Below are 19,879 nucleotides of genomic sequence, written 5' to 3'. Positions count from 1 at the left end.
ACACTTGGGAGCGGGATAGAGCTGGACTCTGACAACCTGAGAGAGTTCCAGGTTAGTTGGCACCATGATTGAAGAGTTTCCTGGGATCTTCTTGTTGAAGACTGGAATATAAGCTCAGCAGACACCTGTGAAGGGCAGTGTGTAATTCAGCCCAGCCTGGTCCACTGCTTCAGGCAGGTGCACAAAGCACCTTTAGAGATGGACCCAGTCCCACTGCACGTTTCAGCTCCTTTGCAGAAGAGACCCCAATAGCTCCCATGTCTATCTGCTGCAGACATTTCTGAGCTGTGAAAGGCAGTGGGGTCAGGCTGAATCACCAATGTATTGACAGAGCATGGTAACAACCATGAGCAGGATGATTCCCAGGCCTGGGTCAGCCCCATTCTCCCGCCCTGGTGTGGCAGCAAAGGCAAGCAGTGCAAGGAGCTGTGTACAGATCCCACATACCACTCCAGAGGCCCTTGGCAAGAGTGCCAGATCCCAAGGGCACAGGTTTTGCCCAGCTGAGAGTTGTGAGACAGGCCAAACCAGAGGCTGGGCCACAGCCCCTGTGTGAGCAGGGCAGGGCAGGGCAGGGCAGGTGGGGCTGCCTCCACCAGCCCAGGGCTGACACAAAGCCCCACAGGCAGAATGGCTGTGCCCCAGCACGTCTGTGCCCAGAGGCACTGAAGGACATCCTTCCCTGTGCTGAGGGAAGGACCAGCACTTCTTGCTCTTTCCCTGAATACCTGCCCTGGAGAGGCTCTCCACTGCTCAACTTGATTGCAGCAGGCTCTGTGAGACAGAGGATTCTTCCACAGGTACTTCCAATTCCCTGACTGAGGAAATGGCTGGGGAAGCTCATGAGACAAATCCTGTTGCAGCTGAGCTTGGAAGAGGCCTTCCATCTCTACACTATTTTCATTAAAGCATTGTCCTTCCTACCAATGGCTGCTATCTTCACAGATGTTTTGTATCCATTCCTTTCTTCATTTGATGTTTGTGCACCCTGAGGTCACACCCACCTTGAGCACATACAAAAAAGGGTTATTTCCCACACCTGTTCTCAATCTCAATTCCTTCTCTTTCTTATTTCAAGAATCAATGCAAACAGCCAACCAGAAGTCTTTTTTCACCAGCTTCTTTGAGAAGTTGTGCTTGTCATAAATGAGAAATCCTAACTCCTGGAAAAGTAATTTCTGGTCTTACTAGAGTGGATGCCCAGCAAGACGCATATCATCAAACTCTCCATTGCAAGTTCTTTACCAAAGCTGTCAGGCCCATTTCCCCTTGCCCTATCCACTCTGTGCCTTGAGATCACCTCAAGTGATCTCCCTCTTCCTCCCTCCCTCCCTCCCTCCCTTCAGCTGTTTTCTCCCTCTTCAAATCCTCAAACACCAGTAGTTTAATCTCTGACTTTAATGGGAATCATTGAATCAAAAGGAACACAGATTCTGCAAGCAGGCTGGTATTGCTTGCAGGATTTTGGTGCACTTTGGTGACAGAGCTGCTGACAACCTCAGAGAGGCAGGACTAGAAAACAGACCGTGGAAGCACGCTGGGGAAGGCAGCTCTGGTGAACAGCCATGGGGTGGGAGGTGCTGGAGTGTCACACTGCAGTCCTAAGCATGTGCTTCATGTGCTCCTGAGTGTAGATATCTGCTGGCAGACGTCTCTGCATGCTAAAGAGTGTCTCTGGTCAAAAACCTGTGTGAGCATCTGCTCCCTTGGAGGGGCTTCGGGATGAAAGCAGCCGGTTGTTCCCTAGAGTTCGGGGGTCTGAGTGGGAGCCAGAGGGGCTCGTCCTTTGCAGAGAGGGTGAGAGCTCTGGAGATGGTTTTCAGAGGCTGCAGAAGGAATGCAGTGGAGGAGGGAGGAAAAGGGGAACAGGGAACAGAGGGGGGAGGGAGAGAGAGAGGAGAGAGAGAAAGAGAGCACACCATTACTACCATACTTTCAAACTTTTCCAAGACACAAACCTCATGGAGCCCACCATTACCTGTTCTTCTCCCCTCCTCTCCTATGCAAAACTATGTAATTTCTCAACAACTGATAAATCAGGAAATAGGGTTATGCACCCATTCTGAGATGGCAAAAAGAAACTCTTCCACAAAGCTTCTGTGATATTAGTTAAACAAAGCCCACAGCTCCTTTGCTTTTGCTCTCAAAGCAGGTACAAACATTAACTACTAACTTAGATACCAAGTTGCACCATCAAGCGTCCATCCACCCATCTCACCCACCAAATAGAAAGGCAGGCCCAAGATGTAACTGTAAAAAAACAGGTGGCAACAGCTACACATCCTGTAAGCACTTGATAGCAACAAACTGGAACAAATGCAATATGAACAGGAGAAATAGCAGGTGGCTCTTGATTGTTTAAATTTTCTGGCAAGGAATAAAGCTCAGTTTCCTCTGGAGCACTGAGCTACACTATACTGTTAAAGCAAGTAGTGAACAGAACCTTTGAACCTGCCTCCTTCAAACAGGAAGCATCCTCCTTAGAGAATGAACGTGCTCATCAGTGGGATATCACAGTCCATCTTACTCATAAGCAGACTAGAAACACTTTCAAGGAACTAGATGACATGAATAGTAGGCCAATATATCTTCCATGAATATTTTCTTGTGTATGGCCTTTGTAGCACTTTGGGCATTCGAGAATTGCCCTCCTGAACCGTAGTGTACCAAGGTGGCTGCTGTAGTGACAGAAAAGGAAAAGGAACATCACCCACAGAAGCACTTCAGCAGGGGGAATTTAGAAAGCTGCAAGGTGATTACCCATGTAGGGAGTTACTGGGAAAGGAGATGAGAGCACAGACCAGGGGAAAGCCCCAGGGGAGCTCTGACTTCAGGGACTTTAAAGAATGACACTGCAGGGGATTTCCCTGTTTATTACAGATGTAGTAATAGGTTCGGAAAGTGCTTTACCTGAGCCATGGCAGACCTGCTCAGATTATTTGCTGAGCTGTGACAAGTTTTTGGACAGAGTGAAAACCTGCAGCCCCCTGTATCACTAGTTTTTGTGGTGAGGCACTCAAGTCACTGTGGAATATCGTCCAGATGTGACAACTGCTGCTGTGCCACTGGGATGTGATGTGGGATGTGATGGGATGTGATGTGCTTAGGACACACAAATGTCAAGTAGGGTAACAGGGAAGTTCTCATTCCACCACTATGAGCACACTAAACAGAGTTTTTGATTCCTTGTCTAATTACCTTTAAAATTCAAATACCACACTGTCTATTGTCTCCAGACTGACAGACAAGGAAGATCATCTTCCTCTCCCACCTCAAATATAAGCCTCTAAACATCTGGCTTTTATTGCAGGTCTCTGCTGCCAATAGCAGCACTCTTGTCTCTGTCAAAAGACCTAGAAAGGCAAGAGCTTCCAGCTCACAACAGGACTGTGTGAAAGGAAGAATAGCTTCTTGCTGTGTAGCAAAGTTTTGCCCACACACACACACACACACACACACACCCCCTTGTGTGTATGTTCACCATATTGCCTCACTGCCGAAAATGGGTGGAAATTTTCCAAAAAAGCTACAAGTTACTTGCCTTCTTCCTTTTTTATTGCATTTGAAATTCTGGTTTTATTCGGCTTGATCAACAAGGAGAATTCTACCAGCGTTCTGAGAATGGATATCCTTCTGAGAAGGCAAAATAGAATCAAAGCACAGGCAAAGTGACTTTGCTGTGTTCACAACACTACTTGCATTCACTTGTGATTGCAGTTTTCACAGACACTCTGACAGCAAGGACAATGGATGTCTCACAAGTGATTCAGTGTTCCTCTCCAAGTAAGGGCTGAAAAAGCTGCAAATTCATAACTCCAGCAGCCTACCAGCAAAACCAGGGGCTTCACATTCCGAGAACAAATGTGGATTTTTTTTTCCTCTCTCTGCCTCCTTAAAAAAGAAAACAACAACCTACTACACAAAACCAAACAACCCCAACAACAAAACCCTAATCAAAACTCTTGCTAAGTCTTTATCTGATCCAGCCACAAACAAATACCCTTGTTCTTTCCCTGGTCACTTTCTTCATATCCTAGGTAACATGAAGAATACTGCAGACTTGTCAGGGCTCATGCCAGGAGCCAATGCTCCCTGCCACTGGGTCCACAGCAGAGGTAGTAGTAGACCCAAGCAGGTACAGAGAAGAGCAGGGTGCAATGTTGCTCTGTTCAAGGCTGCCTAATGGAAGGCAGCTGCCCCAGCTGCAGCCCAGCCCTGCAACTTCCTTCCTGCTGTGCAGACCCAACTGAGACACATGCAGGGGTCACTTCTAGGACAGAAATCCCAGTCCCAAACTTGGTGCCTGGCAGGTGGATTACTGTGGGCAGCAGCAGGAATGCACATTTTGGGGTCTGCAGCTGGTGTGTAGCAGCCGGCATGCAGTGGCTAGCTAAAAGTAGCTCAGGGTGGAATTTCTCCCTTGGCCACTTGGATTTGAATTTCAAGCACAAGCCCCTCTCCCATCTATTTCTGTTTGCCTGCATTGTTCTTCTGTCCCAACAGCCACCAGGCACAAGAATGTTTTTCCCTTGTGGAGTAAGGAGCTGGCATTTTGGAAGAGAGCATCTCATTCTCGCTCACTGCAAAGCAGCGTTTGGGGCATCTTAAAACAATGCTTAGCCTGTCTGTGTACCTAGGGTGACTGGAAGAAAGACCTACACCACCCAGGGCAGACTTTTCAATATCTTACTGATCTGGCAGAGATCAGAATCTCAGCAGAAACAAGGAGGATAGATCAAATGCTGGGATGAGCTGTGGTGGGCAGGGACAGGAAGGACTCTGAGCTTTGTCCCCTTGCCCAGACTGAATACTTGCAGGGTTTACAGCAATTCCTTGCTACCAATCTGCTATAAACCCTGGAGCTGTTTCTAGTCCTGAGTTGGCATCTCCTGGGATGTGGGCTTTCTCACCTGCAGAGCTCTTGCTCACTTCAATATTTACTGGAGTATCTCCTGGCATTGCTCTACCTCATGGTCTCTGTGATCACCTGTGTACCACCTGCCAGCCTGGACACCATTTCAATATTTCTGTCTCTCTTCAGGGATGGGGAGAGAACTGGGCAGGGAAGAGCTTTCTGTGTTCAGGCTACTGGCCCTTCTACCCCACAGCACAGCTGGTGCCCTGAGACAAGCCTCTGCCCTGCTGCTTTTCCTTAGCAAAACCACATAGCTTGAGCCCACCTTCTGGGATTCCTTGGGGCAGCGGGCCAAAAAACACTGCAGAGGTGCAAACCCACGGCAAAGGGGATCCAGTGCTCTGTCCAGGCAGATGCATCACGGGAAAGACTTGCTCTGCAAGTGGGTACTTACGCGAGGGTCCCACACAGGGTGAGGTGTGCCCGTGCCAGGAGTGCCCTCACTTCATATACTCCCCTTCGCTCACATAGTCCATAAAAGACCCCGGCAACTCAGCAAAATCTTCCAAGACAAGACTGGTGGAGTCCTCACCCAGCAGATCACTGTCGGGCCGGGACGCCCTGGGGCGCGGGGCCGGCGGTGGCGGCGGCGGCGGGGCGTGCGGCGGCTCAGAGACGCTGGCCTGGCCAGGGCCCGGCAGCAGCTCCTCACAGTCCTCCGACTCCCCCTCCGAGGAGGCTGGCCCAAGGACGTGGTAGAGGCTGGGCAAGCGGATGTCGAAGCGAAGGCCAAACTTGGCGAAGAGCTTCTCGTTGAGGGAGTAGAGCTTCTCCGAGATGTCATAGCCCAGATGGGAGGAGAAGAGCCGGGCGATGTAGCGGTCCTTCCTCAGGAGGAGATACAGCTTCTTCCTCGGCCAGGTGATGTAGCTGCAGTCGGTCTCGGCTGTCAGCGTGACCTGTGGGGCAGGGAGTGAGTGGAGTAAGTCCCATCACCTGGGCTGGGTCACCCACCTTGGAGCCATGCACTTCACTCCAGGGAATGCCCTCAGCCCCTTTGAATATTACTCCCCTTGGAGATGGTGGGGCTGGAGAGCCAGATTGTCCTGGTTGAATGATTGGATAAATCCTTACCTGCTGCTGTTTCCTCTCTCTAAGAAGGCAAAGACCTCATTTTCCTATGCAATTAGTAGCATGTCCTCATTTAACCCAGCCACATGGATGGCTACAATTCACTCTCTCACTTTCAGATGATGCTCACTATTGACATCTGAGGGATGGAGCTGAAATGAACAGGGCAGCACAGACATCCCTATCCCTCAGAAATGCTACAGAAGGGGATATTTTTGCATGCCTAGTCAGCCTGAGTTGCTAGCAAGGAGCCCTGCTGACCCATTCTGCTGCTGGATTGCAGAGCCCCACAGGCCCTGCTCCAAGAAGGCCCTGAGTGTTGTAAGGGCCACCTGAAAGGCTTCCCTGGTCATCCTGTGCCTGAGGGACATCCTGTCTCAGCAGTTCTGCTAGGCTCTGTAGGGCTGAATGGCCTTGAAGGACATTGCAGCACAGCTCAGTGAGAGAAGAAATGAAAGGTTTTATTGTGTTCATGTATATGTAGAAAACTCACAAGGGCTTATCAGATTGATTTTAGAGAACGTTTCATTTTCCTTCTTGTTTTGCCAGTGTAAAGAGAGATCTTTTCCCCCCTAAGTGTAGGACAAGAACAATTTCAGTCAAAAACATTATATAGTATGTAAGTGTGTATTATAACAAATAATAATAATAAAGACAAGAAATGCAGGAAGGGTCAAGCTGCCCTGGGCCAAAGAAGAACATCCGAGTGTAATAGAGACACTGGCATGCGAACAAGTGCCGGAACCAAAATATCCCGGGGGCTCCCTTTCACTCTGTGCCCAGGGGTCTCCTTGGTCAGCCGCCATGGCAGAGGGCCACTGGGAAGCTGAACATGGCTTGGCTGCATGTGTGTGTCCTTGGGTTTGATATTTAATGCCATTGCCCTGCAAACAGCTGTCTGATGAAAGAAATATAGGAGATAAAACTTGAGAACTTTCCCAGGCCAGGCAAGCAAAAAGAAGGGTCACACAGAAATTGAAACGACCAGAATCTCATTTTCCTAACCAACCTCTGGTGCAGTGATCAAAAGTGATCCCTTCTTGTGAGGGACTGAGATGCAATAAGCAAACCTGCCACCAAACCAGGACAGCAAGACAGATTTCACTCCTGAATCCCCCCTGACACAAGTGCTCCGGCATCAGCAAGAGCCTGTAATTCAGCCTTCTGGGGGAAAGTGCCAGCCCTGAAACCAAACTCCTTCAGGCACTCGGACCCAACAGTCCTGTGGGAAGCAATCAGCCAAAGCAGAAGCTCAAGGAAGGCAGCTATTCTCGTAGACTAAGTCATGCTTCTGCCATTTTTCAGTGGGCTCAGAATTGAATTTGTTCAATCCAGAGAGCAATGGGGCAAGAAAAACTTCGGGCAAGAAAAACCTTCCATGCCTTCCTCCAGCAAAGACCAAGAGTTCAACATGCACTTTTTAAACCAAATTATTGTGTTGCTGAGACAAGGTTGAAATAAGTTACAGAGTTTTATTAACTACTCGGGTGAGGGGGACTAGTGTGTTAAACAGCTGCCAAAAGCAGCACATCACCATGGTTAGCATGGCCACCAAGAGTAAGGTCCTTCCAGGTACATGGACTGGTCAAGTGACACCTGATGACTGCTGGTCTCACACAGCTGCTACTTCTTCATGCTCCTCCATAAGCACACCTGGGATTTAGGCATTTCCAGCATATGGCCTTCCCTACCTAGGGCTCTAGCTCCCCATCCTGATGCCAGGCACAGCTACCTCTGACCAGCCCTGTCTCACAGAGCCGGAAATGTGCCAGAGCGTGGTGCTGGCAGGGCTGGTGCAGCCTGGCCCCAGCCTGCTCCCAGGCTGTCTCATGCACCACAGATGAAGACTCTCAGGAGGTCTGGGAACATTCAGTTCCACAGAAATCAGCTCAGAAAATGCCGTGGATGTCTTTGCAGGTTTGGATGCCTGCAGTCAGCCATTGCAGTCAGCCATTTCCCTGCCCATAGCCCATCACTCTCCCTGCTGGATTTTTGGGCAAATACAGCCCAGGAGTTAGCAGCAGTCTGCTGCCAGATTGAAGACTGTGCAAAACATGAGATACCACCAGCCCTAGCTCAGCCATGCTGTTGTTGCCTTTTCTACTTCATTATCTTGCTCCAGCATCCCTATTTCTGCTCACTGTCTGTAGCCCTGTGCCACAGTCACATAGCCAGCTATCTCCTACAACCATAATCACTGGTGATGGCGCTGTTTTCAGGAGGATTCACCATGAACCTTTCACACATGAGCCAAATTCAGACCCTAGGAAAGCAGATTTGGGGAGCTGCCCTGGTTTAACCAAGTTTGCTTGGGGCTACCTGCCCTCATGAGAAAGCATCATTCCCTCATGACCCTCCCATGCTCCCAAGGGATTAACAAAATCCCTCCTCATATGCCCTAATTGACATAATGAGGATTGACATCCTGACAGGTATCAGGCCATCCTGAGATGTGCATTAAAGACAGAGAGATGTAGGCTTAAGTAATCTTTTCCAGAAGGAAAGCCAAAGAAACACTGTGGGGTGTTGACAGCAAGGCCAAAATCCTTTCAGTTACTGCAAATAAGAATTGGTCTGGCCTCTCAGCAGGGGATCTTTCTGCTCACAAAGAACCATATTCGGGTGTGAATCATCCTTTCTGCTTCTCCACCCAAAACACATGACCATCAGAAATTTCTGTGAGGGACAGGATGTTTATGGATTTACATCGCTGCTGCACATTGCCACGGCTGCCATCCTGATGCTGGCACAATGCACCCTGCTAGCAGCATGCAGGGCAAATGCATCGGTACAGATACTAGAGAACACTGTAAGGGAAGAGAGCCGGCAATCTGACACCTCCATTCCCTGATAAACAGGAAGGAGCACCGTGCTCCACCCTCCTTGCTATCAGCAGATAGTAGGAGCATGCCCTGACGTCTTCAGAACAAGGTAGGAAAAAAGGTTAAACAGCTGATCACACAATCCTGTGCTGGCTAAACCACCAGGAAGGGGAGGAAAGTATTCCTGGTCAGCTTTGAATGGAACAATGAGACCTTTCTACCTCCTTCTCAGATGTGCAGCAAAGCACCAAGGAGTGAAGCTGAGCTGTGGTTACCTGGAAAGTTCCTTCCTCAGAAGGTCGCAGTGACTCCCATTCTGGAGAGTCCAGGAACTGGTATGGAAAGATGTAGTGAAGGAATTGTCCGTCCTGGCACACTCGGATCCTGCAGAGGACAGGTGAGGCAGACAGGCTTAGGCCACAAAACAGATGTCACACAAATCTGATAGCTCAAACAGTGTGTCCCACCAGGGAGGAAAGAAGTACTTGTCTCACAGATGTCTCGTACCCTCTTGGGACAGCTGCAGGTGCTTTAGTGATGAGGCTATCCCTCCTTTCTCTGTGGGATTTGCTGCCACTTCCCCATACTCCATCTGTGTTCTGTTCCTTGCTACAAAGACAGCCCTGCCTTAGGTGCAATGCTTGGTCCTAACCCGGGACTTCTCAGCCCACAGGACTGCTGCTTTCTAGGTACTTCTAAGCCAGCCTGTGGCTCTTTGTACTTGTATCTTCCTCCTGCCTCCAGGATTGCATAAGGGCATTCCCAGTCTTGGTACTGGGAAGTCACTACACTCAGGATCCCCCAAAATCCCACTTCCCATGTTTCCCTGCAGATCACCCCGAGAGCTCATAGTTTGCTGCACATTAACGCTCACTTTCTCTTGGCCTTCTAAGTATCCCTTTCGCCTACTTTTGCTACAATTGCCTGCCAGGGTCAAGGTCAAACGTGCACTGAGCTCTGCTGTGGGAACAGAGAAGGACCTGCACGGGCCTGAAGCAAGGACAATGCCAGGGCACTCTGGAGTTCTATTCATAGCTCTGCATCACCAGACTTGGGGCCTCTTGCTTTCCTGTCACCGTGTACCCCTGCTATATGATGCACAAAGGCAATTCTTGCCTTTGGGGGGTTAAAAGACTCTGTTCACCTCTGGCTTCTAATCAGCTGGCAGTGCTGCCTACAAGGGTCATGGATTGTAAGGCACGTTTCCCAGTCCAGGCATATTCTGCATTTCCAAGATCACACTTGCTCAGTTTAAGAAAGAGCACCATGACAGCAATTCTCTGCTGGGTCAGCAAGGACCTCACAAGGCAATAGAGTGGGTACTAGGAAATGTAAATCCATTCCCACCTCCATGGAGCATCCTTTACCAGCCAAGATGCATACTTCCCACTGCAAAAGAGAGCCCAACAACTACCCATCATCACCATCTTACTATCTGTTGCAGCACTGCCATGCCCACAGAGTAGCATCACATTATCCAGTGCAGGTCAAGACTGCAGAGACTCTTCCCTGGCAATATTATTTACTGATACAGTAATCCTGAGAGCTAGCTGCTCACCAGAGATGTTTGGTAAGGTGAAGCACTACTGGAAACACACATACCAAATTCACCTCCAGTGCTTTGCCAGTCAATATCCTGGTGGACCCAGGGTGCTCTTAACACATCTTAGAAAAGGGACCAACACCAAAAAAAGGAAGGTCAGCCATTCTTCTTTGCAAACTCCCTCAGCAGAGAGGATTGGCCACTGCAGTAAAACAGGAACCCCAGGTGATGCTTTGTATTCCCAAAGGAAAATCCTTGTGAGACACACCTCCTGCAGCTCAGCACTGATCCTATTTAGAGATCTGCTTCCTTTCCCATTCTTATGTAACATTAGTGCCAAGTTTTTGGCAGCAGACTGGAAGCCAACACTATTGCTATTTGTATGCATCTGGATTTTGCCAATTGTTAAGTGAATATGCTGCTAAAGGCAGCAGGATCTCAGGTGAACAAATGCCAGTACTTGATCATTCAATCAAATCTCCAGTGTGACTCTCTAGAGGTCCTTGAGGTTCTCCTTGGTGGTCCAGAAGAAGGAATATCACAAATGCTTGACATCACAGGGAAAGAAAGACACCTGATTAGGCAGGATCCACCACAGGAAAATACTCTCTTTTTCGATGAAATGGTGCTCAAAGTGAAAAATGTCAAAGATCTGAGGGTTGGGGTGTTGGGAACAGGAACTTCTCCCTGAACACTGCTGGCCAGGGAGAGCAGGTGAACTGAGGCCTCGGCACACTCAGCACACAGTTCTTCACATCACAGAGGTGTGCCTTGTACCCCCAGGTCCAGACACACTGCCCTCCTGCCTTGAGAAACACATTCTCACAGCCAGTCTGCTCCCATCAGAATTAAGATCACTTCAAAATGACAGACAAAGGGGTAAGGATTCATCAAAAGTACCACAGGTAAGGCTGAGTTCCACTTCATTGCCCACAGCCTGAGTCTGTAAACCATTCCCTGAAATACTCTTAAGTTAGAAAAACAAAACAAAACTAAATCCCCAAAAAGCAAATTTCCCCCTTCCCCAACAAACGGATGCATATCTCAGATCCTTTTCAGAGGAAGAAAACAATCCTCACCCCAGTTTCTACAGAGGGTGATAATACAACAAAAAGCCACAGCAGGGTGCTGTCAGACTTTGTTCAGAAATGGGGGAGCCTTTACCTGCCAGACAGCAGCAGCGAGAGGCGGTCAATGGGTGTCTTGCCCTCCACCGCATAATTCTGGTCTCTGACTAGCGACTGCACCTGCCCTTCACAGCACTTCACAATTTCTTTGTAGACTTCCAGGGGCACCTGCAAGGGCAGGTACATGGTCTTGTAGAGGAGGTCAAACTCTTCTGGGATGGTGTTTCTGCGGAGCCGGTATGCCAGGTGAGCCAGCTGAAGCAAGCAGGCGAGGACCAGCAGCATGTTCCAGATGAAGATGTCCAGCCCACAAGCACTCAGCCAGCCCCACAGAGCATAGCAGAAGTAGCCTGGGGCCAGGAGGCCAAAGATATAGAGGGACCCAAAGATGCCACTTCCCCCCATGTAACCCAGGAGGACAATGCAGCTGGCCAGCTGGTAGGCTGCTTCCTCCGTAATCTCCTTCCAAGCATCACACACCGGAGGCTGGAGAACAGCCTGGTCCCAGGAGGGGCTGTTTGCACTCATCCTGCCCCACTCCCCACCCTCCCCAGCCGTCCTGCGCTCAAAATGAATTGTCATACACAAAGGGTGCTGCAGAGGTTGGAAAGCAGAGCTGCTGGGTAGCTGTTCCTCCTCCTCTTCCTCTTGTGCACCGTCTGGTCCCACAGCAGTGTTTCAAAGTAACATGCTAAAAAAGTGCTGCCGAATGTTTTTGCACCCGAAAAATTCCAAAAGCGTTCGCTTCTCCTCTTGGTGGCTCACAAAGCGTTGGCTGGTCCCCTTCTATGCCACAACAGTGAGAAAAGAAGCTGGCAAATGTGAGGCCAAAAGAGCTCAGTCAGAAAAAGAGTCGAGGCCATTAGCTGGAAAACTCTCAGACAGGACAGAGATCTCCTTGCACTGCCTGTCTCGCCTGCGCTGCAGCAAATGGAATAGCGACCGTGAGAGAGCAGCAGAGGGAGCTGGTGATGAGTGTGGAATGTGTATCTCTTGGCAGTGGAACGGAGAGAGACCCCAAATGGATAACCATGTTTGGAATTGAAATCCAAGGAGCAAAAGCAGCGAGGAGAACAGAGAGCAAGCATGCACCCGCTACTTAACATAACTCAGGCAGCCAGATAAGCCCAGCACAGAGTGAGGAGGGGAAAGGAGAAGGGAAAACAACCAGCTTATCGTGGTGAGCTCCAGTCACACATCAGGCTCTCCACTGCTCTGCAGTCCTGCAAGAGAGTGACTTTCATCCAGCACAAAAAAGGAAAAAGGTCACCCCCTTTTCCCACTGTGGTTCGTAACTGTGGCAGGGACTTGGTAAAAGAAGAGAGGCTGGCTCTCAATTAATACTTTCCAGGTCCATTACAGCCTCCCCTTACTCCAGGGAGCTTCCTCTCGTGGGGTGCTTTAGATCAAGGGGCACAAGGAAAAGCTTTGCACAGCCAGAGAACTGTGAATGCAAGGGATAAAACTAGAGCAAACAAACCTCTGGCACCCAGTTTCATCTATCACGAAGATGACACTATCCAGCCTGCCAAAAGCTTTGTGAGCGTGTAACACTTGGAAGCACATTTTGTGGGGAAATCCTAGTTGAGGGATTACAGGCTCTGTTGGGAAGCACCCTTGAGAAACATCATCTCACATTCTCATTTTTCTAATAGCTATTTAGAACCTGCCCCAGACCTACATTTAGCCCAATGAGGACAGCCAACACTTCCCACTCAGGTAACCCAGGATATATGCACAAGAGGCCTTTGAGGTCAGTCCTCCATGGTCAGCTACACAAAACATGCATAAATGCAATTCCTCCCCTGCTGCAAGTAACACATTATCAGTCACACAGGCAGGATCTGCCCCACTGCCAGGATGCAATTACATTTCAGGCACTGACGCAACCCACGTGGTCTCCCATCACAGTGTGAAGTCAGCCTGCACGGGTCAGTGGGGTAGAGATAGGGTTTCAAGGGTGGTCGTGTTTCAGGCCGAGCTTGCAGCTGCCCTGCCTAACATGCCATTCCCATTGGCACCATTCAGTTAAAGACACACTGATTGCCTCTCCTAACAGTGCTCTGGAATAACACTGTCTCCCAGGCAAGGCTGCGGCAATGCTTTATGGCAACCTTCAAGAATTCATTGTGGTTTTGGCCAGCACAATCTTATTTCTGCAATGATGAGGCCATGTGCAATACAGAGCTGCATGGCTCCTAAGAGCCATCCTGGCGGGCTGACACGTGGGGAGGAAAGAAGACAAATTGAGCTTTGCATAGGGTGAGCACAGTCCATTCAGAAAGGTCCCTTCTGTTAAGGACAGAGTGAAACAGGGAACCTGGTCTTCAGAGGCCCCTTAACTAACTGAATAAATAAATCCTAGCTACTGAAGCAGAACAACACTCATCTGCCAGAGTTATGGGGGAATGAAGAACTTTCTCTCAACCTTCTCTCCAAAGCAGGACAGATGATCTTATAGCTAAAGCACCACAATAAAAATCTTGGGATCCAGGTTCTGTTTTTCCTACCATTGCCATATACTCACTATATGATCCTGACAACAACTTGTCTACCTTTAGGCCTCCGCAAAAAATCTGTAAGGAGCCTTCTCTCCAAGATAGGCTGACATCTGATAAAATAGGGAGTTGGGATATCAAGATCGTGAACACTTAGGAGAAAGATACTTTACATAAGATCTGTGAGACAAAACTGAACTGCTAGGAGAAGAAATGTAGACCTACATTAGAAGAAGCATCCTGAGAAGCACCATTGCATTTTCTCCTACCTTTTCATACTACCAAAACCCTTTTGCAAGGGCATCAAAGAAAGTGGGGAAAAAAGGAAGTTAGTAATTTCATTCTTCTGTTAGGTAAATTCCTGAGTAAAAAATAAACTGGAACACACTGTTAATGACTCATTAGGACAAGAAAGGCCTTTATCTGACATCTTCTAGAACATAAATAGTGGCGTTGCAGTGATGCTGAAGCCAGCACCGTGGGTGAGGATGACCAGTTGTGATTTCTCTGTGAAAGGCAGACAGGAAGCTTTCAACCCACGGCAATAGCAGCACAAAGCCTTCATTAGAAAATACACAACTTTTCTGCTGGGTCTCAATGTGACATTGTAGAGAGAATGATACAGCACTTCAAAAGGTAGATCTCAGAGCACACACTAGAGATTAACTTAGTGTTTTCAGACTCAAATTTCTAAAAGGAAGATTTGTAAAGTGATTGAACCACCAAGACTAAATCTTCCTTTCTCCCTCAACAGTACCACGGCCATACAGATCATCTTCACAGCACTTTCAGTTTCTACTCAGCAGAAGTAAAAACCCTCTTATTACCAAAGAGACATTTTATTTTCATGCCTTGCTCTGGATTAAATGCCCTTCATCCAGGGACACTGGTTCATCCAAGACAAGTGTTCAAAAGCCAATACTGATTCAATAGGAAAGGGATTGAATCAAATACCAAAGTTGAAAACAATTTGGAATGAAGATGGCAAGTTCATAAAAAACATCTGAGCAACATTAACACACTTCCCTGGAAGTACACACATAAGCATTACTACAAAATGTGTTTGTGGAAAACAGACATGTCAAGCTTTTCAGCACTGAAACAGGCAGTGTGGAAACAGGTACTTCACTCATTTCCCACTTAAAATGGACTCAACCAGTAGCACTTAATATTTAGCAGCATGTGATGATGCAACACAGGTACAGCCTGCACTATGTTTGGCAAATAAATCCTCTGTCCTTGAGAGCCACACAACACAGAGATTGTCAGTCCCAAATCTCACAGCAGCTGCATGACTGGTTATTTTGCCCATCCTTTAGGAAGTTAGCAGGTTCACTACTGATCCCATAAGCTGAAAACCAGCTCAATCACCTGTGTTGAGGACACTAAGACCTTGGTGGCTTGAAGTCAGAGAGGGCATAATCAAACACCTCTTTTTAAATTTATTATATAATGCATTGCTGGAATTAGTCTGCAGAACTGTTACGTACACATGAATAAACACTGTAGCTCCAAAATATACACACTTGATTTACAACTGCTTGAAAAGGTCTCAAGCCTTCTTCAGACAACCCCATAGTGAATTACAAAGGTTCAAAGATGGCATGTACAGTATCTAGCTGTGCTGGTCTATAGTTTAGTCAAGTTTCCTGCTACTGCTGTGTGTGCTACACACCTTCAAGGTACCCACCACCCTGTGCAGGGCAGTGTCTGTCACCAACACTGTCAGTATGCATTAACACAGGAACTCCCACTCCCTGAATGAAGCCCTGAATCCACTCCACAGGAATACCATAGTAAGAAATGAAGCCACTCAGCAAGGAATTTGATTTGACTAGAAGGTTCTCCCGTTGTAGCTTTAAGTGTAGAGTTGTCCAGTATCCTTTCTGTACCTGTTGCACACAGGTGCATCAGCATCCCACTCATTTCCAAAAACTTTCAGAAGTACTTGCCATGCTTTGACCCTCATGGAGGTCTAAACATCCCAATTCTTAAGCGAATTGAATTTGTGTAAAATTGTGCAGGAATATGTTTTTTTCTTTTCTTGACCTGATATAAGCAGCACTCCACTCTCACTTGGCCACTTCCTGCCCTGCTCTATTCTGTGGCACCATTTTCACAGTTTACCCAGACCATGCTACCACAAGGCTGGTGCTCATCCACCTTTTAGCATTCTCTTCAGTTCATGCTCTGACACACAATGGTTCAACAAGGAATGACCTTATTCAGGTTCCTACCTCAAGACAATAATAAGGACCAAGAAGAGCACCAGGTCCTGCTCCTCAAAAGCTACAGTGCCACAGGCAGCTTTGAACGCTTTCTGCCAGAGCCACACCTGCATCCCTACTCTGGGGCTGAAAGCCAGCGTGGACACAACTCTTGCCTCAAGACAGGACCTTCAGAAAACATTCCCAGAAGAAGAGTCTAAACTCTCCTCATGCAACTTGTAAGTCTCAGCAGGGGTTAGCACCAAGTGTTACATACTAAACGTTCACAGCCAAAAACCACTGCTACCTCAGGATACATGGGGCCCAGCAGGCAGAGAAACAATCATGACTGGACTCACCCCTGCAGCAGATCAAAGCCAGGAGAAAAATCAAGACAAAGCACAGATTTTGTCTCTTCAGTTTCTGAAGAGAAAACTCATCAGGCGAAAAAGTAATTAGTGATACCATATTCAGGAAAGTCAACTCACCACACGAGGAGTAACATTAGGGTTGCACAATTACATACTATGAAGCCAGAAAAGCCCTACCTGTAACAAGCCAGAAATTGCACCTGATGTTTCTCTAGATTGTAAGAAGGAATCAAAAGCAACAACTACCATCTCATTAAACACTATCATCTCATACAAGTGAAAGAAGCCAGAAAATGTAAGCCCATAAGCCCACGCATGCATAGCACAAGACCAACACAACAAAAACTGAGCATAAGAAAAAGCTTTACTTTCAGGTAAGTAACCTGTACATACAAGTCACTTGCAGTGACAGGGAGCAGTCCTCTGCTCCTTTTCTGTTGAAGAACTACCAGCTCAAGCGAGTTTGAGATGGGAAGTACCTAATTTTTCATTACAAAGAATGAAGCTCGGGTAATGGTATTCAAAAACCATCAGCAGAGTTCAAACATGGGGAAATCAAATACAGTTTTGACTCTAAGGAAGTTCATTTCATAAGACTGTGGTTGCCTTTGTACAAACATAGTTACAGCTACTGTCACAAACAGCACTGCAAACTTCAGCATGACTGCTGAAAGCCGCAACAGTGCAATGCTACTAGCATGATTTCACCATTTGCATCAGTGGGAAAACCCACCAAAATCCTCTCTGTTCAACCACACCACCACAGTAATCAGTAGGAAGAAAGAGTTCCTATGTTAATGATTAAGCAGGCTTTTCTCATTCTCTCATTCCTGCAGCACGCTGTTTTCAGTAAGGGGGGCACTGTCATTTCTTTACTTAAAAAGAAACAGAAGTCAGGAACACTGGTCATTTTCAGGCTTTTATTAAGAGGAAAAAATATATTTTCTATAGCAGTGGTCAAGAGCAAGCAGTGGAAAAGCTACAGATGTGATGCATACTCTATCATTAAAGACTCTTCATAAATAGATTGTTCATATTTGTTCTTTGAAGTAACTTGCAGAAATAATTAATTTTGCAGCTTTCCAGAACACAGTCACACCAAAGACATCATCTAGAAGAGAAGGAAACACAGCTTCACAAAACATGGATTTCCACTGGATATTGAGCAACAGTTCAACAATGAACAAAAAAACCCCAGCACAAACCCACAAAAACCAACTCCCATGTGTCCTAGCACCAGAAATCTAAACTGAGGTTTGGATCTCTTAGCAGACAACAGAGGCAGCACCATTCTCTACTGCTGAAGGGTGACTCACAGAGGCTGTGTGCTGCCAAGGGCTTCACCACCCTCACAGGACAGCAATGTTGACTGTAGTGTCAATGAGGATTGCTCTGCCTTCTCTCTCATAAGGGCAACACCATCACAAACACTACTCTGGGCCTTCCAGTGGCACCAGCTAAGGTGCCAGGGCTCTTCACAGGCAGAGGTGCTGAAGGCTGTACTCACCTCACTCAGTCCTGCTCATCTCACTCATATCTTGAAGCCCAGAGCTCTCATACACTCTTTGTGAGCTTCAATTAGGTGCCCACAATTTTCTTCTCCCTTCTCAATAATGCTGCAAAACAAAAAGATTTCCAGGGTTCAGCAATAAAATGTTCACTTAGTTTTAGTAAAGAAACAGAACTGATAAACTGCTGGGGACAATTAAAAATCCCTATTAGGATCCAGAGATTTTTCTTTTCCTATCCTGTCCAGGGTAGTGCTGTTTTGGGCAATATAAAACTATCCCAAAAAGTTACCCAAGTCTGGAGATGTGCATCTAAAACTCTGACAACAGGCGGAACAGAACTTCCTGTTAACAGGCCAGGTCTATTCTGGGCATGTCCGGATGGGGATTTGTTATACAACACAAGGCTGTCACATCATCAAGTATGCTGAGCTGGCCAGTTTCAAATTATTCAGTAGGGAAGCAACAAAATTTCTCCAGTAAGAGAACAATACAGAACAGGTTAACCAGTAAATGATATTTTAATCCAACTTCAGTTGCAATTTAAGGACCCTGAAGCAAAAAGCAAAACAAAACACAACACCTGTCCAGCTACCGTTGAAAAAATGATTCACCACATATGGTAACTTTGGATGTAACTCATCTATTCAAGTAAGAGCCTCTTATTGTTGGTATATCATGTATACCACAAAAGCAGTTCAGACTTGCTTTTTGACTGAATGACAGAACTGTTTCATTTTCTTCTTACATTTTTTACAATGAGCATGGACACGTTCCCTGGATGCCCAGAGCAACTCCATCTGACCAGTAACATCCATCCTACCACCCTTTTCTCTTTTCTTAGGGGGCCCTGGAGTCACCCTCACTCTGCTATGTAATTAGACATGCTCCCCTGAAGTTAGCAAACACAGTGTTCAGTATTATGCCACCTACCATCTATACCACCAGTAAAGTAAAAAACAAAACAAAACAAACAAACAACAACAACAAAAAAAAAACCTTGGTAATCAGATTAAAGTTTTTTAAACTTTAAAGATTCACTATCAAAGACAAAGGAGCTCCATTTGGAGGGTGCACTTCATACAATTTTATAGGTCCTATGATCATGACTAAGCCTATAATTACCAATGCAGCTATACAGGTCACTGTCAAATTTTGATTTTCTCTGGGAAATATCACCCTCTGAGACTCAAAAAAACCAGAGTATTTTGCTTTATTTAAAAGAGAATGTAATTATACTCAGGTGAACAATAAAGAAGTCATCACCTGCTGGTACGTGTTGCCTCAATCAACAACAGTGAAGATTTACAAGCAGCATTAAAAGCTGATCTTTGAAACCTGTTTTAGACACGGGCTGCGAGGTTTTAAACTCTTCATTTCTAAATAACCCTTTTAAGATAGTCTCCTCTCCTCCACACTCTCCCTCCTCCCTCGGATGCTCCAGCACCCTCCGTCCGGGATGGGGAGCGCCCCCAAAATGCCCGGCGCACGGAGGCGGGGGCACAAACCCCGGGAAGGGAGGCAATGCCGGCGGGGCAGGAGGGTGGAACGCGGAGAGGGCGGCCGCGGGGGGCCGGGTCCGGGTCCCTACCAGGCGTCCCTCGCCTTCTTGGTCTCGGGGCAGGCGCAGCAGGCCTTCAGCGGCTTCTTCCCCTCCCGCGCCTCCCCCGCGCCCTTGCCGTCGCAGCTGGCGGCGGCCATCGAGGACATGGCGGGCAGTTCCCGGCTCCCTCAGCCGCGGGGAGAACGGGCCGGCGGCGGCGGTGCGAGCGCGGCTGGTTCCGGGAATCCTCGCCCGCCCCTTCCCGGCCCGCGGC

At 47.6% G+C, this 19,879-nt stretch overlaps 2 protein-coding genes across 3 annotated transcripts; both read right to left on the bottom strand.

Annotated features, from left to right (window-relative positions):
* Positions 1-1,405: 1,405 nt before the first annotated feature.
* On the bottom strand, positions 1,406-12,393 carry POPDC2 (popeye domain containing 2). Of its 2 annotated transcripts, none has more exons than XM_030952215.1 (4): positions 11,516-12,393; positions 9,084-9,192; positions 5,448-5,814; positions 1,406-1,826 (listed from the first exon to the last, which is right to left on the bottom strand). In XM_030952215.1, exons 1-4 carry the CDS (start codon positions 12,058-12,060, stop codon positions 1,744-1,746), a joined length of 1,104 nt encoding a protein of 367 aa, XP_030808075.1. In that variant the 5' UTR covers positions 12,061-12,393; the 3' UTR covers positions 1,406-1,743. The 2 variants fall into 2 exon arrangements, with proteins under 2 accessions (XP_030808075.1, XP_030808064.1); XM_030952204.1 differs by having other exon boundaries at positions 1,719-1,826; positions 5,310-5,814.
* A 5,064-nt stretch (positions 12,394-17,457) lies between these two features.
* LOC115904928 (cytochrome c oxidase copper chaperone) lies at positions 17,458-19,879 on the bottom strand. Its single transcript, XM_030950854.1, has 3 exons — positions 19,654-19,879; positions 18,062-18,170; positions 17,458-17,665 (listed from the first exon to the last, which is right to left on the bottom strand). The coding sequence occupies exons 1-2, from the start codon at positions 19,770-19,772 to the stop codon at positions 18,086-18,088; spliced, it is 204 nt and encodes a 67-aa protein (XP_030806714.1). The 5' UTR covers positions 19,773-19,879; the 3' UTR covers positions 17,458-17,665; positions 18,062-18,085.

The sequence above is a fragment of the Camarhynchus parvulus genome, chromosome 1 (assembly GCF_901933205.1).
Source record: "Camarhynchus parvulus chromosome 1, STF_HiC, whole genome shotgun sequence".
In the NCBI taxonomy this organism is placed as follows: Eukaryota; Metazoa; Chordata; class Aves; order Passeriformes; family Thraupidae; genus Camarhynchus; species Camarhynchus parvulus.
Note: the sequence above shows the minus strand (reverse complement) of the source record. Positions and strands in the feature narration are given on the sequence as shown.